Source organism: Thalia democratica, chromosome 6, assembly GCF_965202585.1.
Source record: "Thalia democratica chromosome 6, ktThaDemo2.hap1.1, whole genome shotgun sequence".
In the NCBI taxonomy this organism is placed as follows: domain Eukaryota; kingdom Metazoa; phylum Chordata; class Thaliacea; order Salpida; family Salpidae; genus Thalia; species Thalia democratica.
Window position 1 is genome coordinate 61,802,382 of NC_139170.1, and position 27,673 is coordinate 61,830,054.

At 28.9% G+C, this 27,673-nt stretch overlaps 1 protein-coding gene across 1 annotated transcript in view; it reads right to left on the reverse strand.

Moving 5' to 3' along the window:
- Positions 1-18,482: 18,482 nt before the first annotated feature.
- LOC145839286 (zinc finger MYM-type protein 6-like) overlaps positions 18,483-27,673 on the reverse strand; it is an 85,245-nt gene continuing 76,054 nt past the window's right edge. The window contains exons 4-5 of the mRNA XM_082946882.1: positions 19,049-19,120; positions 18,483-18,740 (exon numbers count right to left, since the gene is read on the reverse strand). Coding sequence (XP_082803008.1) covers positions 18,483-18,740; positions 19,049-19,120 — 330 coding nt within the window. The remainder of the gene's footprint in view (positions 18,741-19,048; positions 19,121-27,673) is intronic.

Sequence of the window (27,673 nt, forward strand, 5' to 3'; positions counted from 1 at the left end):
AACAATAGTTTAGAAAAATTTTATTTTTGAAAAAAGGCTTTAAAATTCATTTTCTAACACCCCGTTTGGTAAAAAACTAAAATTAATAGATATTCGCCCTCTCAATAGATGCTACTTTACTAGTTCATTACTCACTTACTTTATTGACTTCTACTAGTAATTGACCATGGATAAATACTTGACCAACCATAAAAATTTTCCTATATGGTCGCCTACTGTTGGGAATATTAATTGTACCAAAGTAAAAAAACGCAAAGTTTTTACAATCTTACATTTTTAACTTAACTAGTTTTGAAAGTTTATTTACTATAAACATGGGAAAAATAGTTGTTGGCAATAATCTATTTATACAACAAGTTTTTGTATAGTAACAAGTTTAAAATAAAGTTCTTAGTGTTTGATAAGAAAAAAACTTATTAAAAATTAATTTAGATATAGATGATACCACTTGAGAAACTAACATATTTTGAATAAATATTTTTATATTTACTAATAAGAAGTTTATTATTTATGATGTAAAATTATTTCTCTTGTTAGTCTATTAGGATTTTTAGTTTAAGCTGTCACCATATAAATAGCAAAAAAGAGAAAGCAAACAAAACTAAAACTCTATTTTAATCTAAAAGAATAATTAATAAAAATGTTTAATTTATATTAAAGTTGATCAACTTTGCAAATATGTTGCTGTTTTCAGCTTATTTTTGTTGATTTTTTAACTGTTTTCATTTAAATTACTTAACACTCATTATATGTTTTTAACTTATGCTTTTCATACAATTTACTTTTTTTTCAACTTTGTTTAATTTTTATTGTGCTACTTTTGAATACTATTCTTATTTTTTAACCGTTGTGCTTTATTTTCTACTAGAAACATTAGAAGTAGGGAGTACAGCACATTTTTTTAGTCCTATTGTAACATTCATATGAGTACATTTGATTCGGATGTGTTTTTGTTTCATTAAGAATAGTCTAAGAAAAAATTTAAAAAAAGCAAGTTTGCCGCAAAAAAAGACCAATTTTACCTCCAAAAACCACATACTTTTCAATTTTTTAACTTAAACAGTAATAAAATCACTTATACATGTCCTAATATTATAACTTATGTCTTAAATGAAGCTTATACTTATTGACATATATTTAAAGACATATTAACTGCTTGTGATGTATTATGACGTCATAATCACCCTAAATGTCCAAAATTTGTCTGTAAAATGTAGGGGTAGGGATTACACCACATTTTTTTGGTTATAGTGTAAAATATAAATAAGTACATATGATTCGAATGTTTTTAGCTTAGTTAAAAAGAAACCCTAAAAAAAATTATAATTTTACAAAATAAATTGCTGCCCAAAAATTGATTTAAACCCCAAAAATTACCTATTTTTTGATTTTTTGACTTAAACAGTAATAAAATTACTTATACATCTCCTAGACTTGTTATTTATATCTTAAATGAAAGCTTATAACTATAGGCATAAATTAAAGACATTTCAACTGCTTTTGTTGTATTATGACGTCATTATTACACTAAATATGCAAGTTTCGTCTTTAAAATCGTACTTTTTTTTAACATAAAAAACAAACTCTTTTGCCATTTTGTTTTAAGTTTTTCGATTTAGAATATAAAATGTGTCGAGTCAGCTAGGCAGAAAGGTATTACTGATGTAATGTCATTTTAATTGCATGTTGATATATATATATATATAAAATACAGTTCGAATCACTTTCCGTTTTTATAAAATAATGATCATTGAGAGCACCTGTCTAAGAGTAAAATATCTAGTCTCATATATCATAGAAAGTGCATTTAAATTTATTAAAGTTAGTGTAATTCTATTCTTTAAATTTAAAAATTTTTATGAAGATATTGCGTTTTATATTGCAAAAAAAGTACAATTTTACAGACAATATTTGCATATTTAGTTTAATAATGACGTCATAATGCAACTAAAGTAATTGAAATGTCTTTAATATGTGCCTATAGTTATAAACTTTCATTTAAGCCATAAATAACAAGTATATGACATGTATAATTAATTTTATTACTGTTTAGGCAAAAAAATCAAAAAATATGTGATTTTTAGGTTTCAAAACAACTCTTTGGGCAGCAACTTATTTTTTTAGCAAAATTATAATTTCTTTTAAGATTCTTTTTAAATAAGCAAAAACACTTTCGAATCATATGTACTTATTTATATTTTACACTATAACCAAAAAAATGTGTTATAATCCCACCCCTACATTTTACAGACAAGTTTTGCACTTTTAGGGTGATTGTGACGTTATAATACATAAAAAGCAATTAATATATCTTTAAATGTATGTCAATAAGTATAAGCTTCATTTAAGACATAAATTACAAATTTAGGACATGTATAAGTGATTTTATTACTGTTTAAGTCAAAAAATCGAAAAGTATGTGATTTTTTGGGGTGAAACTAGTTTTTTGGGCTGCAAACATTTTTACTTTAATTTTTTCTTTCAGATTATTGTTAATAAAGCAAAAACACATCCGAATCAATTGTACTCATAAGTCAAGGAAACATCACCCTAGTACTGCCTACCCTAGTTTCGTTATAGTTGCCAAGAGAGAAAAGTTTTCTGCTAAAAACTTGAATGCCGGGTTTTTTAGATCCCGTACAGTTTACGTAAGATTGTTTTCAAAAAATGTAGAAAGCGCGACGGTGGTAAAAACTAGAAAGCTAATTTTTTTGTGTTGTTTTTTATTTGTGAAGAATAACTCCTTGTCAAATTAGTTTAATAATTTATTTACAATTTAAAATCTAAAACGAAAACAAATATAAACATAAACACTAAAAATGAGCTATAATCTTATTATTCTACATCCCCTCCAGCTCATTTAAGATAATAACAAGTTTAAGGCAATGACATTGCTCGTCAAGAGAGGATTTAAACAAGTAACAAAAACAGTTTATTAAGATAAAACGAAATTTTATGCATAAACAAAGCTCAACTGACTTCAATAAAAAAAATATATAAACAAGGGATTTATTAGAAGAAAAACAAATCTGCAATAAAACGCACTAAATAAATCTAAAACAATTCAAATTCGTGCAATTCTACGCTGAATCCTTCCTGGCTCAGCAATCATCATTAGCAGCAGCAATTGAACTCTCAGCACCAACTTTTGTATAAAGAGGATCAAACAGACTTCACTTACGGTTATTTCTACTTTGTAGTACTCCACTCTCAAGCTTCCCTAGCGCATTGAAGTCTTTCAACCTACGCAAAGCAAGTCGCACCTTATTTTTTTAGGGAACTATAGGAGCAGGAATGTACTCTTCCTCAATCTCTTCATGATCCGCTTCAACCTCACTGGTTCTACCAGTATTGGCACCGTTGGAATCTTCTGTAATCTTTACAGAAGAATCAGGACGTTGATGACCAACATTGCACTCATGTGAGCTCGGTAGATTACCGCTCCAACCATGGGAAGTTTTTGCTTCAATGCTTATTGAGGCTGGGTTGTACATCCTTAAAAAATTTCTGTTCCTCCGTGTAAGTCTCCGTGAACAATCAACTCTGACTACATACTGATCATGTGGAAACACCTCTATTACCACTCCGCTTCTGTCCCATTTACGTGGATGAGTGCCACTCTGGTTCTGTAGTAGACACCTAATGCCAACATAGAGAGGTCGCAAATACCTGGCTCTCTGGTTAAGTACTTTGGAATTCTTAACAAATCTTGTACGGAGTGCCTCTTCTTTAAGCTTCCATGCTTTTCTCCACATGGGTCGCACATTAGGATTGGAGAATTTGTCAAGCAGAAATGAGAAACTATCTCGCAGCTGACGTCTATATACAATCTCGGCTAGAGACACTTGACAATCGCTATCAGAAGTATTTCTCAGATGCAGCATCGCACTTAAAAACTTTTCATTGTCCAGACTTCCTGAAGTGTCAACATTTGATCTTAGCAACATTTTTGCCTGTTTGACGGCTACTTTCGCTCTACCGTTTGATCTTGGATAGTAAGCTGAAGATATTCGATGCGTAACATCCCAGGTTATAAGGAATTTCTTTGTTTCACTGGACGTAATTTCCGGTCCACCATCACTTGATAGTCCCTCGGGTACTCTAAACCTGGAAAACATAACTCGGAGGCACTTAATCAACCCACGCGAACCTGCCTGAGAGGTTCCGCTGGGTGTTGAAAACAATTCTGAGCAACCCGACAATTTGACACCAACAACTAAAAAATTGTTTCCAGCAAACTGGATGAAACCCGCGAAAAATTTTTTAGAAGGGTTTGTAGGAGGATCAGATGTTTCTTGTGGCAATGATGGTTGAGAACAGGGGTCGGCAGGCAGTTGGTGCTCGCGGGCCAAATTTCAAGTTTCAAAAGTTTTTGCGGGCCGCAGTTTTAGTTTTAGTGACATTTGAATAATATTTACTATAAGTTTTACTAGAGAAAGTTTTACTTTTAATCACTTCGATATTTCAAGGTACATTTAGATATACATATAATGTCTATTCAATTCATAAATACTTATTAGAATAAAATTTACATTGACTAATTTACTTAAGTTTTAATAATTAATGTACTTAAAAATAATAAGTTAAACATAATATTTTTGTCTTTTAATTTTAACTCAACTCCCTATAAAAACCGAGCTTAAAAATATTTTAGGGGTCACTTTTGTGCATTTTTTGTACTAACAACCCTTTTTTCATGTTTCTAAAGATATTCACTTTTATAAATAATTTTTGCGTCTGAAATAGTTTACACTCTTTAAAAAATTCAGTTATTAATTAACTAAATAAATATAATATCTATGTGTATTGTAGAAAGCTAAAACATTTTTTTAACAAGATTTACTTTCGAATACTTTAATAAATTACCTTATTAGTAATTAATTAGTATTTTATATGGTTGCCACTTTAAAAGCAAAATGTCTATGTTATATCAAACCAGCAAAGTTTATTAAAAGTTGAAAAATCTTAAAACTTAGTGTTAATCGAGCTTAAATACCTAATTGAAATATCATCATTATAAAAAAGTTCACAATATGTAAGTAAGAAATATACAATTAGTAAACTACATTACAGTGTAAAAACTAATCTGAGAATTCGGAAATTTGTTCAAAGTGTTAAAAAAAAATAGTTTCACACACACCTGAGTCATAAAAAATGTCTTAAACAGGTTTAAATTAGTCTGGATTCTTCCAACTTTTAAACTAGCCTACTTATTTGGCAACCCTGTTTAATAGAAAGTTAATAAAATAAAGAAATAACGAAGTTTTTTTACAGCGAATTAAATATATAGCAAAAAAAGCATTAAAAGTTTCAATGGACAATTAAGGTTTATTAGACATTTTTAACATAAGCTTATTAAACTTTTAATGAAATAGAAAAAAAAATCATTAAGCACTGTAGCAATTCTTTATCTGCAAAAAAAATTGTTGCATTTGAAAAGAGTAAATGTGAAATATAAGACGAGCTATAAGCATTAAATAACTTTATTTAGGATTTATTGCAAGAAACGAAAAAACAATTAAATTGCTTAAGTCAGTTCCATGAAAGCACATGATTATCTTCAGTACCTACAGACTGTTTGAAGAAAAAGTTAAGACAAGTTATAAAGTAGCAAAATTATTTACTAAAAAGAAGATTTCGTCTAGAATTTTAATTTTTTAAAGAACTTCTGTTGCCGGGAGTAAAATATTTTTGTTTATTTCTTTACTGACAACAAAAAGTCGTGTTTAAGAAATACCTGAAGATTATAAGGCCGCATAAGTCAAATTAGGACTTTAATCAATATGTTAAGATGAGAGCACTGATACAACAAATATTGTTACCTGAGAATTTTTTTTTTGGTGTTTTTAATAATTTTGACATTTTAGAAGAATTTCTAGGTTTAGTTCCAGTGCAAAGCACAGCAATAGGTAAATAGATTCTAAAAGCAAAGGTGCAATGCACCAATATAAAGTTTGTGAAAGTACAATTTTTTTCTTCTATTTTCAGTATAAATTCAACCTAATGGTAAAAAAACTCTTTTAAACATAATATCAATTTTTTAAAGATGCTCTTAAGCTACTTTAAATGTGTTTTTTGTTTAAAATATTTATACGGTAGATTTTTTCTTTCAAATCAAAATTTCAATACTTTACATTTAAAAATTGTTTGATATTTCAGGTTTTATCAAAAGTTCTCAAGTTCAATCTTTTTCAAGATTATTTTAGTATAAATTGTCAGATTCGAGATTTACCGGGACTCAAGGTTTTTGGCAACACTGATTATTCAAACTTATTTACAGTAGTGTAAATAGTATTTCAAATTATATCAGCTGCAAGATTTAAAATTTAACATATATTATAATCAAAAATATTACTGTGTATTGACCAAAACATACATTATAAATTTAATTTGCCACTCTTTAAAGAAAAAGCTACCCTTAGTGACAAAAAACTAGTATGATATTTTCGTATAAAAAAGCAATTCAAGTCAATAACTGAAAAAAAGACTAAATTGGCCTGAGGTTTAAAGTCTTCAAATGGTCATAGTCTGAGTTTAAAGCAATGTTTAGTTATTTATTTAATTGAATGTGAACTAATTTGATTCACAATGTACAAACTTAATAAATTTACCATCCTTAATTTAGTTTTTATTAAATTGGTAGTTTCAAAAAACAGCAATTGTTTATATTAGTATGCAACGCATAAAAATTAACTTAGTTTGCCAAAAAACAATGTTTCAAAAATAAAAATGTGTACATAACAAAAACTGTTTTAATTAATGTCATTTATATTGTTTTCAATGTTTTTTTCAACGCACTTAAAAATTACATGTAAATAGAATAATGTTAGAAAATTATGCATAAACTAAACTTAATCTAACTTAAGCAGTAAACAAAAAGTGATTTAAAATATGAGCATCTTCGTACACTAATCAATACCAAAATCAAATAAACCTTATTTCTTATTAATATATTATATTAACTGTTTTTGTTTACACTTAAATAAAATACTTAGTAATAATACATCTATAAAAAAACTGAGGTATAAAATACATTTAAAATTAATACTGACAACCAAAATACCTAAAACAAACTAAACTGTAAAGAAATGCTATTTTAATTAATTACTGTACATTACTTTTGTGCAAAAAGAAAAACATTTGCACTTTGTTTATTTACTAAGTAGGTATTATATATAACTTACTTACTAAATTTAAGCTCTCTTTACATTCTTTTTTCAAATATTTACTTGCTGTTGTAAGAAGAAAGTTATTATGAAAATGAGAAAATACCCTGTTAGAAAGCTAATCTGTCTTTTTCACATTTTTAAGCTAATGAAGTAAAGTCTTTTTATTATTTAAAAATGTTATACATGAACTTAAAACGAAATTAAATAAAACCAAATTACCAGAAAAAAATTAACTTAAAACATATTGTTGCTCAGCGGGCCACATTAACATGCTTGCGGGCCACAAAAGTTTCTTTCGCGGGCCGCATTCCATTCAAAAAATAAACGTGTTCGCGGGCCGCATATTTATCCTTCAAGGGCCACAATTGGCCCGCGGGCCGCAGTTTGCCGACCCCTGGTTGAGAAGGTGAATTGCGGTTGCAGTTTTGACAATTGGCCCGAATTGCTTCAATGTCTTGTGTAATACTCGGCCAGAAGACAATCTGTTGGGCACGATTATGCATTGATGTGACTCCTTGGTGCGCCGAATGTAACTTGTTGAGGACCCGATATTGTAAACTGACGGTGATTATTACTCTGTCCTTGTAAAGTATAACCCCATCACTTAAGTACAATGCATCATCACATCTGATATACGCTGACAAAGATTCATCATGTATCAAGCTTCGACCTTCTTCAATACACCTATATACTCTTGAAAGGGGTGGGTTTCAGAATGACAGAGCGACAAAATGACACGGTGCGTCACTTTGGCACAGCGCCAAAATTACACGGTGGGTCACTCAGGCACGGTACGTCACTTTAGCACAGAGGGTCACTTTGACACAGCGACAAAAATGCACGGTGCGTCACTTTGACAAGGTACGTCATTTTGGCACAGCGGCAAAATGACACGGTGCGTCACTTAGGCACGGTGCATCACTTTGGCACAGCGACAAATTACAGGATACGTAACTTTGACACAGCGACAAAATGACACGGTGCGTCACTGTAGCATAGATTGACAAACTTATAAGCAAAACTAAACTTCTTCAGTAATATAACTTTTAATTCTAAAATTTTGATAGTAATTAGGTAAACAAAAGTTTAATTATAGTATTTCTAAACTATAGTAGTTTGATACATTTGAAACTATATATGATACAATGCTTTAAAGTTTAAGTCATAGTATGAAAACAAAAATATTCTTAAGTTTTATTTTTTACGTTTCACGACTTTTCATACTTATTTAATGAATAAAATTTAATACTTTTTTTTTAAACTTTCAAGTAATTAATATCAGGAATAGTTATAAAAAATATTAAGGTTTAATTTAATACAGAGTTATTTCGTTGTAAAAATAAGTAATGCGTGTTTTAACTCTAGTTTTTAAAATTACAAAGTTAAGCTACTTTTGTAGTACCTAGCCAGTTATATTAAATATGTTTAATACTTTAACCTAGTAGTTTGTTTAAACATAAAAGTTTTTTTATTACTGTCTTTAAACGACAAAAGGTTATCGCTCGAAAAGTTATACCAAAGAACATTTCAGTTATCGAGTTGTAAATCACAGGCTTTAACAATCTATTACGAGCTGTTAAAAGTATTTTTTTTAATGTAAAGTCCTAAATTTTTAAAAACATAAAAAAAAGTATTCAACAAAAGTTAATAAGTTAGGGTGTTTACTTAAAACTCTGGGTTGAAAAGTATAATAAACTTGTCTAAAATCAAATAATTAAAATAAACGGTCCTGGAGCCAGAATTTATGAAAAAGTTAAAAATAGTATTATGAACAGTTGAGAGAAAATTAAGAGTCTGATGCAACCAGCCATGCGCTTATCTGTTTCTTTGTCTGATGCAATATATTTATCACTTTTAAGAAAATTAAGCATAAGAGATTATACCTATAGCATTGCTGCTGCAGCCTAGAATCAACATGTTTTTGAAATTGTATTTATTTATTGATTTATTCTGAGTCTTTTATAATCACTCATTACAACTCATAATTACTACATTTTAAGTAGCTTTTGATTTTAATTTTAAGTAGTTGAACACCTTTAATTATAAATATTCTAAAATATCTTTCTCTGAGTATTAAACTGTGTGTTAAGGGTTTTAAAACATTCAAAATGTTTTGTAAAGTAAAATGTACCATTCACTCATTTTAAAGCTTAGTTTGTATAAAATAGCAGTAAGTACAATCCAGTGATTATTTAAAATAAGTTTATTAATTTAGGTAATTTTGAACAAAAAAAGGTTTTGATAATAGATTTTGTTATAAATATAACACAATAGTTTTAAAATAAATTTCAAAGTAGAAAAAAGATTTTATATTTACATTTGATATAAAATAGACAACATTTTGAAATTATGGGGCATTCGGCAGTAATTGGTGAAAGCGATGTGCTATTTACCTAATTAGCATTGGCAACCCGTGGTCTCCAATATCTGTATTGAGATATTTGAGACCACGAGTTGCCTGAGCTTTAGGAACATTCTAAAAGGAATCAGACGCCTAACCCATTAAAAACGCAGCGAGAAAATAATTTAGATAATTACTAATCAATTTTTTAACGAGTTTAAAATCTTGATAATATCAATTGCGATAATGTTTTATTTTTCAAAGTTTTACTATTATAAAATTAAGAAAAATTGTATTTTGTTAAAGCAAGGCTACAATTGTATTACAAGTGTGTAGTAGTAGTTTATTGAGTTTTATTTAAAGAGATGCTTGATGTAGGGAATGTTTTGCTAACAAAACTAATTTTTTTGCGGTTATTCGTACTTATACTTTTATCTATGCATATTTAGTGCTTAGGTGCACAATTTTCTTTGCAAAAGAGCAATATGTTTCTACTTCTAAGTGCACGATATATGTTGCAACTAACATAAGTCGCATAGAGGCGCAACATTTCGATCTTTTAAGTCAAGTGCACAATGATTTTTTGAAGATGTTGCTACTAACGTAGGTCGTCAGGGAATGCAGTATTTTACTTCAAAATTACAACCTATTAAGTCGCCAAAAGAACGCAAGTATTACTTTTTTTGGCATAAAAACGTAAAATAAGAACCTCATTAGAATTTAGAATTACAACAGCATAAAAGTTGTTTTCGGTAACGTCTGAGTTTTAGTTTATAAAACAAAATTTCCTCTGTGTTTTCATCTACTAGTTTATTGTTTTGATGTGCTGAATGAATGATCTAAAATGTAGATTGTATTTTTCAAATCAGAATGTTGCTAAAGTTTAAAAAATATGTTTATACGACTTTTTATCTTTCTAGTCGTAAAATGGCAAGTCATTTTATAATTTTTATTACTGGTTTCGAGTTCTAGTACAAAACTGTGTTTAAATTTTTCCATTCGAAATAAATAAAAAATAAATTCCCTTTAATTTTGGCAGTTGTATTTTGTTAAAAAAATTGCTGTTTTTGCATCTTTTATGAACGTTGTTTGATACAAATAATTATTCGTCGTTTATTAAGCACAGCTTATAAACACACCTAACACCTTGCTACTGCTTAAAAATGAGTATGTTGTTTATAAGTACGAGGATGGACAATAGAAGGTATAAACATTATGTTTTTCACTTTATTTTATGGAGTCACAATCAAAAATTCATGCGGTCTTTGTTTTTAAAGTTAATCAATGTGATTGTTGCTGATTCCACAAACCCGGTTAGAAGACAGCAAAACGAAAAGTTTCCTCAAAAATTAAGATCGTTGTCCATACAAATGAAGATTGAAGTTTCACAACAAATTGTTCTCTCCTTAATTAACCACCGTGTAATTTTGTCGCTGCGCTAAAAAGACCCTCCTCCATGTCATTTTGACGCTGCGCTAAAGTGACCCTCCGTGCCAAAGTGACGTACCGTGTCATTTTGTCGCTGCGCCAGAGTGACCCTCCGTGCCAAAATGACGCACCGTGCCAGAGTGACCCGCTGTGTCATTTTGTCGCTGTGCCAAAGTGACGCACCGTGTCATTTTGTCGCCGTGCAAAGGGAACGTCTGTGCCAAGTTGACGCACCGTGCCAGTGTGACCCACCGTGTCATTTTGTCGCTGTGCCAAAGTGACCCTCTGTGCAGAGTGACCCACAGTGTCATTTTGTCGCTGTTCCAAAGTGACGCACCGTGTCATTTTGTCGCCGTGCCAAAGTGACCGTCTGTGCCAAAGTGATCCTCTGTGCCAAATTGACGCACCGTGCAAGTGTGACCCACAGTGTCATTTTATCGCTGTGCCAAAGTGACGCACCGTGTCATTTTGTCGCCGTGCCATAGTGACGCACCGTGCCAGTGTGACCAACCGTGTCATTTTGTCGCTGTGCCAAAGTGACGCACCGTGTCATTTTGTCGCCGTGCAAAAGTGACCCTCCGTGTCAAACTGACACACCGTGTCATTTTGTCGCTGTGCCAAAGTGACACACCGTTTCATTTTGTCGCCGTGCCATAGTGACGCTCCGTGCCAGTGTGACCAACCGTGTCATTTTGTCGCTGTGCCAAAGTGACGCACCGTGTCATTTTGTCGCCGTGCAAAAGTGACCCTCCGTGTCAAACTGACACACCGTGTCATTTTGTCGCTGCGCCAGAGTGACCCTCCGTGCCAAAATGACGCACTGTGCCAGAGTGACCCGCCGTGTCATTTTGTCGCTGTGCCAAAGTGACGCACCTAGTCATTTTGTCTCCGTGCCAAAGTGACCCTCCGTGCCAAAATGACGCACTGTGCCAGAGTGACCCGCCGTGTCATTTTGTCGCTGTGCCAAAGTGACGCACCTAGTCATTTTGTCTCCGTGCCAAAGTGACCGTCTGTGCCAAACTGACGCACCGTGCCAGTGTGACCCACCGTGTCATTTTGTCGCTGTGCCAAAGTGACCCTCTGAGCCAGAGTGACCCACAGTGTCATTTTGTCGCTGTGCCAAAGTGACGCACCGTGTCATTTTGTCGCTGTGCCAAAGTGACCGTCTGTGCCAAAGTGACGCACCGTGCCAGTGTGACACACCGTGTCATTTTGTCGCTGTGTCATTCTGAGCTGCTCCCTCTTGAAAGTACTTTGTAATTTAGTGTCTCTTCTACAATTGCCTCCTAAGTGATTGCCATTGAATGGCACACTTGATTATTCAATAAAGCAATTAGAAGTTATTCGTCAGTCAAATCACAATCATGTGAATTCACTTCATTAATCAAGCTTGGGTAACGTGATGCAGCATCTGCCGATAGATTAGTTTTACCTGGCATGTAATGCACTTGAAAAAGCCATGGCAATGTACGTTGTTTGAGCCTAAAAGTGCGCGTGTTGTAAATTTTGTTTAAGGTGCGATCACCAAAAATCTCTACCAGTGGTTTATGATCCGTAACAGCCACAAGATCTTTGCAGCCCTTAGTGAAATACTTTGTCTGTTCTAATGACCAAGCAATAGCAAGCGACTCCAATTCTATGGCAGCATAATTCTTTTCTGCCCCATTCAGAAGCCTTGAACCTACAAGCGTCACTTTCTAGCCGGTGGTGCAGCAATCTGGTAACCGGCTATTGAAATGTTTCTGCATAAGAAAGTAGCCCAATCCTTGCTTTGACCAGTCTTGTCTAAGACAAGTCAGTTTCCCAAGATCAAAAATTTGAACACTGCTCTTTTTTGCGTCAATGATTATCTCTTTTGATTCATTAAATGATTGGTTTAATTTTTCTGTCCAAATAAATTTACATTTTGGACTGAGAAAATCTCTAAACGGTGCCATGACTTTACGAAGTTTGGCATAATTTGCGACTTGATTTATCAGACCAAACCAGCTACGTATATCTGTGGCAGACTTTCGGGTAGGGAAATTGCGAATGAAATCCAGATATTTGGGCAAAGGTTGTATACGTTCATCAGAAATTCTAAATCCAGCAAAATCAACGGACTTTTGACAAAACTGGAACTTCTTGGGATTTAGAATGATGTCTGCATTGCTATCTTTTGACAGAAGATCTATTGTTCGCCACCAGTGACACTCTGATTCTGAATCAAAAAATATGGTGTCATCAACACATCTCTCCTTTTTTTCAATATCAGATAAAGTAGCTGCAAATCGTCGATTGTAACCATCACCAGATGATACAAAGCCTTGAGGTGCTCCAGTATATCGGAACTGTCTAGGTGTTATACTCATGCAAGTTAATAAACATGGTAAAAAACCTGATAACATGTTGATAAAGTTAGAAACAATGCTATAAAAAATAGCCATAAAGAGTAGTGGGGGCATTATAGCCAAAGCCTGCTGCAGTAAACACGTTATTCCAGAATAGATGTGTATATTGGTTTCTTGTGTTATATAAAGTATTTCTTTGTTATTTACATTTGTCTTTTTTTAATCTAAAAAGTTTTATCTTATTTTGCTTTATACATAAGTAAACTCTTTTCCGTTCAGATTAAATCATTTATAAACGTTTTGACCACATTTAAAATGTTTTGTATATGTTCTTTATATATTTGTTAGTGTTTGCAATTGTTCTTTAATACAATATTTTTATTAAAATCAAGCCTAGTTTTATACGAAGCAGCCCTAAGTATCACTAATAACAGCATTTAGTATAAGTTAAATCTAAAATATGATTGTTGTTTATAATACTGTTGTACACTTAACTATGACTCTGAAAGTTATTCTTTTACAGCATGAAATATCTCAATGCTTCTAAATTAAACTAGCTTTGTTTATTATCATTGTTTATTATTAAATCTTACTATATTGTTTGTATTTTGCATTATCAGTGTTTCCAAACATGTTTAAAACATTTTTAAGAACTTAATTTCACACTGAAACATTTAAAACAGGTTTAACAGTAAAGAAATTAAAAACAAACTGCACTATTAAATGGAGTACGAGTGCTGTATATGCCTTGATAGATTATTCACAGCAAACGCAGAAGTTTCTGTCACAATGTGCTGTCATACCTTCCACAAAGACTGTATATCAAATCTTAAAAGAGATTACGATAATAAATGTCCTAAATACAGAGCTGAATGTAGGGAAGATGAAGTAAAGAAAATTCATTTCAATGTATTCCACGATCTTGACTACAGTGACTGTTCAAGCGAAACTATAAACTTCTTTGAAGATATTCGTAATCATGAAGCAGAAAAGAAGATGACGATGGTAAAAACCATCAAAAACCTTGACAAAGAAAACATTAGTCTTAAAGAAGCATTCAAAAACAACCAATAAAACTACAGGACGTGCAAACAGTTTTTGAAAGGTTTCCTGAAAGAAATCGAAGACGTGCCTGATAAGATAGCTGAGCTAAAACAAACAAACAATTTGTTGTTGGCTAAGATAGGAAGATTGTTTTATGAAAAGGAAGACTTGAATGATAGAAAAAATTCAAAAAAAGTCGAACGTGAAGAAATTGATGAAAAAACTGGAATGAGTGCTATCAACAACATTAAAACATTAATAAGAAGAGGTTTTTTTTTAATTTTTGTTAAATATTTTGTTTATTAATACTCATGGTTTTTACTTTATTTATTTTATTTACTCGATCCAGATTTTGAATTCACAATAAGGTTTTAGATGAAAGTAGATCAAAAGATTAAGCTTTATATTTTTAACTTTGTTAGGACACGATTACTGATATTATAATACTCTAACACTATTATAAAGCTAGTTTTTTTTAACATAAACTTATTACATTAATAGGTTGATTGTTTTACAAACTTTTATAATAACTAACTAAAAAATTTTAAAATTATTTTATCGTAGTTGTAAAACTTACAAAAATATAAAATGTCTCTAAATATTAAAATATTCAATTTAGTAATTTTTATTAAGTTTGCTTTTTTTTATTTATATTCAAAAATCTTATTTTTCCTAATTTTTATGTGTTTTTTTGGTTTAAAAAAAAACTAAGCTTAACTTATTTGATTAAAAACTCTGTAAAAAATTATTAAAAATTACTAATTACTTAATTAGCTGCAGCAAATTTTTTGCGTTTTTTTTTAATTTAACTGGCTGATGATTAAGGATTCTTGTCTTATGAAACATATGTACTGTATTTTTTAACAAACAAAAAAACTAGGCCTATGTCTTAAATAAGGAAATAATAAATGAAGATTTCTTAAGACTTATTTTTTTCATTGTTAGATAAACTACATTTTTTTGCATTAAACTAAGATATTTTTGAAGGGACTAGTAATGAAAATGGAAAAAACGAAACCCTCGAGTACAACATGAACACAAGTTTGAATAAAAAATTATTAAATGAAGGAGTTTTTGAAGAATTTGAAAAAATTACAAAGAACTACATGAGCACGATATAAAAGTAACCAATTTGATTTTAAATAAAATTGTAAAACTCCATACTGAAAACAAGGCGTTGAAAGAAAACAACGATGAACTAACTATTTAACTGAGAACTTTACAAAACTCTTCGAAAAATGCTAAAACCAAAGCAGAGTGCATGAAAAAAAGTTACTAAAATTTGCAGTCAATACATAAAGAGTTGTCTTGTTATCTTGAAGTTACAAAAAAGTAAAAAAAAAATTGTTGCGAGTCCGGTAACAAAGAGCCGAGAAACATTTAACAACACTAACGACGTTCAAATCTGCTATACAACTGAAGGTACTAATATATATTAAAGTTTTTGAATAATTTGGTTTTGGTACTGTTTTTAACTTAAATATTTGAACATAAGTGACTCATTTTAAAAGAGTTATTAATTAATTTCATTTAGCGCATCATCAGAATAATCTTGCTAAAAACTAAAAATAATATAGTGTAAATTATGTTATAAACAATAATTTTGAACTGTCTAGCTAAAAATAGTTACGTCATAAAGTATAAAAGTCTGTTTAAAAATAATCAAGTATTATACTTAGTACTGTATACTAGTATTAAAACTGTTTTACAAGTAGTATACATTTTAATAGTTTTAGAATACGTGTAATTTAAGTAGTTTTATTTGAATAGTAAGTTTCGATCGTCAAACCATAGCTCTTGATAATCTAATTAGCTATTTTCGTTTTAATTGAAATTTGTAGCTTTTTTTAAACGAAAAAGTCATTTTTCATTGTCTAAAATAGTTTTAATGTCTTACCACGAAGCTACTGTTTGCTGGTATGATCAAGTGACGTAAGCTTGTCTAATTACTACGTAATGAATACGTTTTCCAGAGTTGGCTGATTTGCTCATTTGTGTTAAGGTCGAAAAGAAAACATTAACAAAAGCTATCAAAATTATAGACTGAAGTTTTGTTTGCTCTACGAGAAAAGTTCAAAGTTTTAAGGTTAGGACTAATTGACACGTTTTAACGAAAAAACGGTATTCGGGTCATTATATTTAATCCATATATCTTGTTTTGAGAAATATTGAGCTTGTGTCAGGACACATCAAAGTTTAGTATCTGATGACAACTCCGTGACTTTTTAATTGAATAATGTTTATTATAAGTTTGCTTAACTGTTATTAACGCTTTAAGTTTTACAGATGCAGAAAACAATGAACTTAATAATCGTATATAAATTAGCGGAGGAGTAACAGTCCAAATTTTTGCTACTGATTAGGTTTTAGTAATGGACAACAAAATGCGCAAACAGACTTGTTTTAAAACTGTGAAAACAGCTAGACATGAACATCAATCCATTGTATTTGATAAGCGGCCATAGTGGGTCGGAGTTAGTTGAAACTGAAATTGTACTTATTGGAGAGCAACTACCCACTCATACATTTCCTCCCATGCACAACAAAAGGCGAAGCTTCGGAATGTGTTCTGTTGCAGAGTGTGTTTTTGTCGGCGGGAGGTATCAAGCAGATTTAAAAACTTTGAACAAATGCGAAGTTTACAGAATCTCGCGAATAGACATAAGTTTCTAGCATGAACACAAGAAGATGTCTTTTCACTCTGACTTACTTTCAAGGAAAAATCTGGGCCGTCGGCAGTTACGACGCCTCACATTGCATATTAACATGGTATAACTCGATAGAGACATTTGACCTGGCAACAAACAAATGGACGACAAGCAACTTGAAGCTGGTAACAGAACGTTGCAGGCACAGCACTGATGCTCAATGCAAAAAAACTCTTTGTTATCGGAGGCGAAACATTCCCGCGCTTAATTACTTCAGTTGAAGTTTATTCGAGCGTGACGAATGAGTTCACCTTCGTTGCTCCAATGAACATTGCGCGCCATTATTTCGGATGCTGCGTCATCAACTTGAAAGTGTATGTCATTGGAGGATGTAAGGTTTGGAACCACACTGACAACTGTTACAACTTTGCAGATGAAGTTGAGTTAAATATCAATGTTAATCACAACACTTATGACAACACTTATAAATTAATTTTTTCAGATTTCTTGTTTTTGTTACTTTATACTTTATTTCTTAGAATAAGCTTGTAGTTTAAAAATAAAATCAGAACTGTTAGTTCATACATGTGTATATTTGTGGTCAACTTACTGTGTACCGCACTGTCAGTAACATATACACATTTTATTATAACCTAGACAGACTTCGTAAGTAAATTAGTTTGAATACTGTTATTTTTATGTCATAAACGTATTTATTTTATTTGATATTAATTTCATTTTGTTAACTTTAAAGGAAATTGTAAAGAAAAAGCAAAAAGTATATAAATTTAAATATAAGGATTAATAAAACAGAATTCTTTAAGCTTCTAGTTTTTAAAACAATGTTCAGTGTTGTTTTCTAGTGATCTTGCCCCCGTGCTATTTCTAATTTAACCCCAGTCTATTATTTTTTCCTCTTCTTGTTCTACGACACAGTTTTACGCAGATTAACGACATCCCTATTATTTTGATTAACAACCAGGATACGTTCATCACATGCACTAAACTCTTTACAAAAGACGGCTATACCCAAGATACGGCACTATACCCAAGACGACTTCCTTTTAGGCTGGAAAGCTAGACTCCAAATCTCATTATCGAGCAAGTGTCCGCGTCGAATGAATTATTTATCTATGTTTTGGTAATCTTTTGTACTGAATATAATCTAATGGTTGCTTATGGTTTCTTCCGGTCTTGCGACACTTTAAAGGTACAATTTGGGCCTCTGCGTGTGAAGTTTGAAGCAGCGATTGTTAATACTTCTTCTATCACGATTTTCTCCAATGCTGGTCTCTCACTATTAAAAGTGTTATTGTCAGATACTACGAACTTTCTTTAAAGGCTAAATGCTTGTTTCTCTGTATGGTGCCAAGAAAAAGACAAATTCTGAGTAAGATACCTCTCTTCTGCCAGCTATACTGACAGTGTGTTAAAGAGTGGGTGTTTTGAAACTTTTCTTTTGTAATACAGGGATGACTGCAGGACCACTTTGGTATCTTTGCACTGTAGTTCATACAGCGCTTCATGTTTTTACACGGTTTTGGTCTGTCGGCCTATCAACAAGCTCATTACGGCCGATGGTTTGGTCCTTTGAGGCCGCCAACAGAGCCACTAATGTGGCCCTACTGTTTTGGCAGGACATCATTTGAAGTTGGTTTTCTAAAAATTCCATTTCGAGTTTGAAGGCCAGAGATGAGCTTGCAATAGCAATTAACGATTCCAAAAATCTCAACTTAGCAGGCATATCCTCGCCTTCTGAGCTGTTGTGGTGAACATGCTTCTGGCAAGTGACAGCATATCAAGTTGGGGTGCAATAAGTGGTCGTGGTGGTTGTTGGTAGAATGGTTTCACATTTCATTAACTTCGCGAACACAAGATTAGCTTTGCTTATCCCGTGTAGTTCGCCCTCCTCCAGTTTAAAAATTTCCAGGACAGCATTATTAATTGTCTACGTCTTTCTGTACCTTCAAACCTTCACTCTTGATGTTATTAATCTTCTTCTTCTTAAACATAATAATTTGGTCAACCTTAAAGTGCAAACTGTATTCTCTAACACGACTTGTGAAACGGAGCCGTCCATTATATCACCGTTGTGTATGAGAAGGCCATGTTCTTGCCACTATAGAGTTCGTCGCCCACCAAGAAAACTTGCTGTTTCAACTGCAACGAATGTTCTTAATCGAAACTTAGTTTATTTTAACAGTTATTTTTTAAACAAAAAATGTTTAGTAATCTTTTTACGTAAAACGTAAACTGACAAACGTTCAGTTTTTTATATTTTTACTAATCTGCTCTATAGCATGCAAGCTTGCATTTTGAATTTTGCAATAAAACATAATTGGAGTAAAGCTGGAAAGAAGAACGTTTGAACGATAAATGTTTTTGGTCGAACTGTTTAAAAAAAAAACATATCAAAATAAAGTTATTTATTTCAAAAAACTTGAAAATATTAAATAATAAAAGGTAATTAAATTAGATAAATGATTTAATTTATTTAACTCACTTACCTTTTTTTTTTACTTCATATAATGTTTTTAAGTGTTATTAATATTTAAGAAGAGTAATAAGTTTTGTGTTTTTTCAAACTTAAGTCCGAGTAACACTTTATTACTTTATCATTTCTGAAAGCACAATTCTTCAGTTGTAAAAGTTCTGTAGAACTTTTTTTTTGGTTTAGTGATTGTTTAAAATGTTTTTAGACCTTTACGTATGTTCTTAATAATGCTATATTTTACAAAAACAAGCTTATGTTTGTTCATACAATACTTTTTTTTTGCATTACACAATTTTAATTGCCCGCTAAATAATATGTTATTTAGTTTTTGTTGGAAAAATAAATATACAGTTTTAAATGTCAGATAAAAACTTTATAGGTTTTTGTCGAATCTGAAACAATTAAAATTATTTTTTATTAAAATTTATAAATTTTTTTGATAATAAATAATTTTTCATTTTTTTTAATACCTGCAGAGTTTGAGAATTTTTGAATATTTTTAATATATTTTATAAAATTACTTCATATAAAAGTAAATTTTCTTTAATTAAGTTGTTATATTACTTTATTAAGAGCTTCATATAGTATAGCATATAAGTTTGATTTATTGATAATATACTTTCATAAAAGCCAGCTATACTGACAGGGTATTAAAGTTAGTATATTAGTTATTAATAAGTGGGTGTTTTGCCACTCTTCTTTCGTAATACAGGGACGGATAATGCAGGACCACTTTGGTTTCATTGCACTGTAGTTCATACAGTGCTCCATGTTTTTACACGGTTTTGGTCTGTCGGCCTATCAATAAGCTCAGTACGGCCGACGGTGTAGTCCTTTTTGGCCTCCTGTAGAACCACTACTGTTTTGGTAGGACATCACTTGCAGTTAGTTTTCTAACAATTCCAACTCGAGTTTGAAGGCCAAAGATGAGCTTGCGATAACAATTAACGATTCAAAAATTCTCAACTTAGCAAGCATACCCTCCCCTTCAGAGCTGTTGTGGTGAACATGCTTCTGACAATCTGTCTATCAAGTGGGTGGTGCACCAAGTTGTCGTGGTGGTAATTGTTTTTTTATATTTCATTAACTTCCCGAACACAGGATTAACTTTACTAATCCCGTTAAGCTCACCCTCTTTTAGTTTAAAAGTTTCTAAGACAGCATTAACTTTCCCCGACTTTCTACATCTTTCAACTTTCACTATTGATGTTATTAGTCTCCAACCCTTTTCTTCACACGTCATAATTTTATTCGGTCGACCTCAGTGCAAACTAAATTCTCTAACAAAATTTTTGAAATGGAACCGTCCGTTATATTAGACAGCACTGTTGTGTATGAGAGGACCATGTTCTTGCCACTTTGGAGTTCGTCGCCCATAAAGAAAACTGTAGGGAAAATTCGTTATTTGTTTCCAGAGTGTTCTCATATGATGGCACTAAGGTCCCTATATCTGACTGGTGCGTTTCTTTAACCAGGATATAACTTGCTTTTCCAATTGCAACGAATGTTCTTTATTGAAACTTAGTTTATTTAAACAGTTATTTTAAAACAGAAAATGTTAGTAATTCTTTGAAATAACACGTAAACTGACAAACGTTCAGTTTTTTATATTTTTAACAAATTGGCTCTATAGCAAGCCAGCTTGCATTTTGAATTTCGCAATAAAACATAATTGGAGTAGATTTATATAGAATAAACTAGCTGGAAAAAGCAATGTTTGAACGATAAATGTTTTTAATCTAACTTACTAAAACAGTTTAAAAATAAAAATATATGTTTGAAAAAACTTGAAAAAGTTAAATAATAAAAGGTAATCAAATTTGATAAGTGATTTAATTCATTTAACTCAATTAACTTATTTTTTACTTTATATAATGTTTTTTAGTGTTATTAAAATTTAAGAAGAGTAGTTTTGTTTTTTTTTTAAATTAAGTCCAAGTAACATTTTATTACTTCATCATTTCTTTAAGCACAATTCTACAGTTCTTAAATTTCTGTAGAACTTTTATTTTGGTTTAGTGATTGTTTAAAACGTTTTTAGACCTTTACGTATGTTATTATTAATGCTCTATTTTACAAAAACAAGCTTATGTTTGTATATAGAATACTTTTTTTTTGTTTTACACGATTTTAATTGCCCACTAAAAATATGTTAATTAATTTTTGTTGGAAAAAATAATTATATAATTTAACATGTCAGATAAAAACGTAATAGGTTTTTCTAAAACTATTTTTTATTAAAATTTATAAATTTTTTATTGTAAATAAATTTTCAATTTTTTTAACACTGACAGAGTTCGATAATTTTTGAATATTTATAGTATATTTTATTAAATTGTTTTATTATTTTATTAAGAGCTTCATATAGTAAAGCATATAAGTTTGATATATTGATAATATACTTTCATAAAAACATTCGCTTTTTATTGCCTGCAGGCTTTTAAGCGAACTTTTGCGCACCAAATTTCTTTGCAGTAACGTTTTAATAGTTAGCAAGTAACAAAAAACATTTGGTAAAAGAAAATCCGATTTTTATGTAACTAAAACAATTTATATTTAGGTTTTCAAAATTACAACTTTTTTGTTTGTAAAAATTACTAAAATTTGAAATAGAACTGCGTTTGATTTTTTTAAAACAACTTTATGAATATTTTAACTTTATAACCATACTAAAATATACAAAGCTAGCATAATCAATTTAGTACAACAATTTATTAAAAAAACGAAAAAAATATTTTTTTTTGTTTATTTGAACACATTCTTACAACTTTGCTATAGGTTTATGATTTATTAAAAAATATTGTTTTTTTTTTATTCTACTATTTGATTTATTAAGCAAAACATAAGTTAGACATTACATATTAAGCTTAAAATATTAAAACAAAATTTGTGTTATTTTTCGTATTTATGCGCTTTATTCAGATTTTTTAATTTTATTTGAAAAAACTGCTTTTAATTTCTACATTTTAAAACATTTTTGAAGATTTAGTATTTAAATGACTTTCATTTTATTAATTGTTTTTAAAAATATGATTTAAGACTCAAAATTTATCTTTGATATTAAAAAGTTTTAAATTTAGCTGTTATTTTTAAGCGAAAAGTATTTAGTAGCCTAATGACGAAACACACAAACGCTATTTTGAATTTGTTGTATTTGAACAAACTGATGAAATTAAATTTGAATCTTTTCGAGCTTATCGTGTGTCGCTGAAAGCATTTTGAACAACCTTGTAAATTGGTTGCAACATTAACAAAGAGTGAAAAATTTACTTAAAACATAAAAAGTACAGAAATTTTATTCTTTAAAACGGGCAATGTTAAATTAAAACTGTTTAATTATTTTTAAACCAATTTTTAACTTTTTTGTTCAATATCATGATTTAAAAAAGTAAATTTAGACAGTTATACCTGATAAGCAGTTCAGCTAGTTTTTTTCTAACTGTTTTTATCTACTTTGTAAGTTTTTTTCTAAAATTGTTCGAGTTTAAAGGGAGAAATATATTTTAGTTGTTGTGGTTTTTAAAACTCAGCCAAATTTTTTTATTCTGAATTATATAACTTTTTAAAGTTTTGCTGTTTCTTCCAATAAAATATTTAAACGTAAAAATACTAAATATATTAAGAAAAAATAAACAAATTAACAGTAAATTTAGCATAAACAGTAACTTTATTTATTTATTGTATAATAAAGATTTAGATTTCTATAAATAATGTTTTTTTTCTTTCGCAAAGTCATTTCTTGTGTTTTATAAATTGCACTAAAAACTTTACTTAGGTTTTGATCATTATTTATTTTATGTTTTGTTTATTTCTAGGAAATAGATATTTAGCTTTTACAAAGTTTTTGACGCCACAAGTTTTTATTCACTGTATATTTCAATTAGTTTAACTAGTTAATTTCTATATTTTTTATTTTTAGTTTACTTTCAAAAAAAAAAAAACTAGTGACGTCAAACGCATAGCAACAAATGTTCGGTTGCTTTCAAACTATATAATAAACTACAAAATGTTTTCAAGCAATTCTTCTGAAACATCTGGCATTTTTCATTTGACTTTTGAACAGCCTTGTAAACAGGTTGAGAAAATTTTTATGTTTCTAAAAATAACCAGCGAAAACACTGAAGTTTATACAAGTGGTCAAAAGTATTTTTTATTATATTATTTTTTGGTTTTGATTAGTTAACATTTTATTAACACTAATGTAAATAGATTGCAATGATTGTTGAAAATTATATTTTACTTTGTTAGATTATCATATTAAAGAATATACTTAAAAATAATGTCGATAATTGTTTTTTTAACTTGATCTTGCAAAATATAATATTATGAAAGCATTAAGTTCTTATTTTATTTAAAAAAAAACTTTAAACTATTTAATATAACCAAGACTTAATTTATTAGTAAGATTTTTATATTCTTTTAGATAAAACTAAAACTGTAATCAAAAATATGACTGAAAATAGTACAAGTTAATTATATTTGTAGCTCTATTGCAAAAGTTTATTGGTTGTTTACTTTTTGTGTTTGAAACAAAATCAAAACAGTTGCAGAAGTAAAACGATTTAAATTTAAACTCATTTAAAATTTTTAGAAAGAACAAGTTTTTTTTTACTATATTTAAAATGTATAAGGTACGGCTTTTAATAATACCTAACGTAATTTTTAAGTTTTAAAAAATGTTTGAATAATTAACAAACTAAGTCTAAATTTAAGACAATTTTGATATTCACTTATTACGATTACGTGACAATTCTTTTTTTGACAAACCAAGTTATTACAAAAAATAAAATAAAACAGTTATATCTATTTTAAGAAGGTTTAAAATACATTTTTAAGTCTTATTAAAGTCTACAAACCAATGTTTACTTTTAAATTGTCTTTTGTTATAAAATTTAGAAACTATTTAAAACTGAAAAAGAAATAACTTGAACCAATTAAAAAGACATAGATATTTTTTTAATGTACATTACTTTTTTTAATTGTAGTAGTTTTTTAAATATTCATTTATATATTTGAACTTTAAGAATTTAAATAGTAGTTCACTCCTTCATTACTAACATTTAATTATTATTTAATTACATTTAATATCAAGCAAATGACAAAAACAGAAAAATAAACTTCACATAAATAACTTGTTTTGACTATATTTTTTAAATTCATACTTAATTTTTAAATTTGATTTAAATTTAAAGGAAAGTTTTATCTTAATGAAAATCATTTGTAAAAAAAATTTAAAGTGACAAATTTGTCAAAAATTAACTGAAATTAACTTATTTTGATCTATAACTTTGTAAGAAATTTACTTTAATTAATAGTCAACTTAATTTCTTTTTCTAAATGCTTTAATTTCAACTGCTATTTACTAATTAAAATATAAAGTAATTTATTTTAAAAAGAACTTATATATTAAAAGATTTTATTTGTTAAAAAAATAACTTATGGTTTTATTTGTTAATTAAAATAAATATTTACAAATTAGACAAAATATACATATTTACTCTGTATACATACCAAAAGAAGATCTTGGTTATTTGTATTATACTTTAAAAAAAAATACAAATTTTTTTTTATTACCTTAGAACTTTAATTATACTAAAAGTTTTTAAAACTTGATTATACACTTAACGGCCGTAAGTAATTTATAATTTTATATGTTTTGTAATATTTTTATGTTTTTGTTCAATAACTGTAACTAAAAACGGTTAAAGAAAAAAAATTGAAATATCATTTTCGTCAAGATTTTAAAGCTGTCGTTAGGAACAAACATAAACTAACAAAATAATATTACATTAGTTGTTAATTTTTGTTGTGTTAATTTTAAGTAAAATAATACCCTAATATTAAAAGTTTTAATACTAAAAACTATAATAAACTTTGTTATATATAAAGTAAGTCATTTTAAATGTATCACAGTAAAATTAAATAACTGCATAGACTAAAATAAAATTGTATTTACTTTTGATGTTAAGTACAATTATTCTTAAGTAAAAATTTAAATATTTTATCGTAAAAATAAAAATATTTTTATTTTTTATGTTTTTCATCATTTAATTTTTTTAAAGTTTAGTTAGTTAATTTAAACATTAAAACACGGTTTAAAGACTAATAATTTTTTTAGAAATATAACTAGAGGTAATGAACTAAATGATGTATACTTTAACAACGTTACAAGAATATGTAAACATTAAAAATTATTACATATTTCAGCAATTAGCTGCCATAAAATTTATTAGTTTTTATTTTTAGACACTACCCATTTACTAGTTTATTGACCATGTACATACTGCTAGCTTAATTTATATAAGTAACCTTAAACAGCGCTACAATAATATGTAATTGTAAAATACTAATATATATTTCAGCAACTAGCTGCTAATAATTTATTATTCTCCATTATCAGACACTACTAGTATACTTTTCGCTGACTTTCTTTATAGCGCCCCCTGATATCCGAAATTGCCACTGAAAAGTATAGTATACCAACTTTAGGAGAACCATGATGAAAATCGTGTATAAAATCGATCAATATTAACTAGTATATTATGTAATATTTAATTAATAAATAAGAAAATGTTTCAATATAATATTTTTCTTGTTTTTAGAGATTTTTGAAAGAAAACAAAGTTTTCCGATTTTGATATCAAAATAACTAAAGCTAAAAACATAGAAGCAAACGATGTAGTTATTATAATCGGAAACTTAAAAAATAGTTTTTGATTCTAAATTTAACCAATAGCAAGCGACAAAAAATTAGGTTTAATTAATGTAACTAGAATAACTGAACATACTAATTAATCAATATTAACTAGTATGTTCTAAAATATTAAATAAATAGATAAGAAAATACTTTAGTTTAATATATTTCTTGTTTTTACAGACTTTTGAAACAAAACAAAATTTTCATGTTTTGAAAAAGCTAGTAACTAAAGCTTAAGCAAAGTAGCAAACGATGTAATTACTTCAAATGTAAACCTTAAAAAAAATTTTTTAGTTCTAAGTTTAACCACTATCAAGCAACAAAATTTATAGTTTAAAAAACGTAACAAATTCGAAAAATCTTATATGTTCAACTAAGCTATTCAAACCAATATTGTTATATAAAATTAGTGGAAAAATTGTACGTAATAAGTTACTTGTTATAGTTTAATTTTTTTAATTAACAAAATATGTTGCATGTACTTTTTAGTATTAAAAAAAATATATTTAAAAAAGACTACATTGAGGGGAAGGGGTCAAAATTGCAGAAAGAAAAAACTACACAAGGGGACTAAATTGAACTAAGACAAAATTGCACGAAGAAACTTTTGGACAAAGAGAAATTTACATAAAGACAATTTTGCACAAAGGGTCTTGTCTGTTGCATGACTTCAAAAAGCTTTTTAAATTGGTTGCAAACATAGTGTAAAAATAAAAAAATATATTTATTGTTCTGTTGTTCATTTTATAAAATGAAAAAACAAAAAAAAAATTTAAGTATAAAATATTACGTTAAATAATTTTTACTATTTATTTTTTCATATCTATAAAAATTATACACTGTAGTTAGATATTTCTATTATTTTTGTAATAAAAAAACTATAACTTTTTTTTTGATTAGTTTTAAGATCTATTTTTAATTACATTAATTTATTCAATTATTTTAACTACATTAAGTTTTTTTATTTATAAAAATTTAAAATCTCATCCTTACTATTTAAAAATGTTTTAGTCTTATTATTAGCTCTTTATTGCAGCTAAGTTTATTTAAAAAAAAAAGGTTTAATCAAAAACTGTTTAGTTACCTGATGACGTAACATGTAAACCTGCAAACGCTATGTTCAGCTATGTTGTATTTTAACAATTTGTCAAACTTGAATACGGACATGGAATCTTACCACTGTGAACACATTTTGAACAACCTTGTAAACAGGTTGCAAAAACTAATATACTTAAGTGGAAAAATAACTAAAAAAATAAGAAAAAATTAGTGTATAACGATCAATTTGTTTTTTTTTCTAGTTTTATTAAAAATACTTTTAAAAAAATATACTCAACTTGAATATTTGTTTACTTAAAAAACTAAGTTTAGAAAAAAAAATTTAGAAAATTAAACCAGATAAGTATATTTGCGAACTTTATCCTATTTCGTTTCTTTTTTTTTAAGTTGTTCTTAAATTTTATAAAATTTAAATCAAAATAAAAACTAGTTTTAAGTATTTTTAATAGTTAAGTATAATACT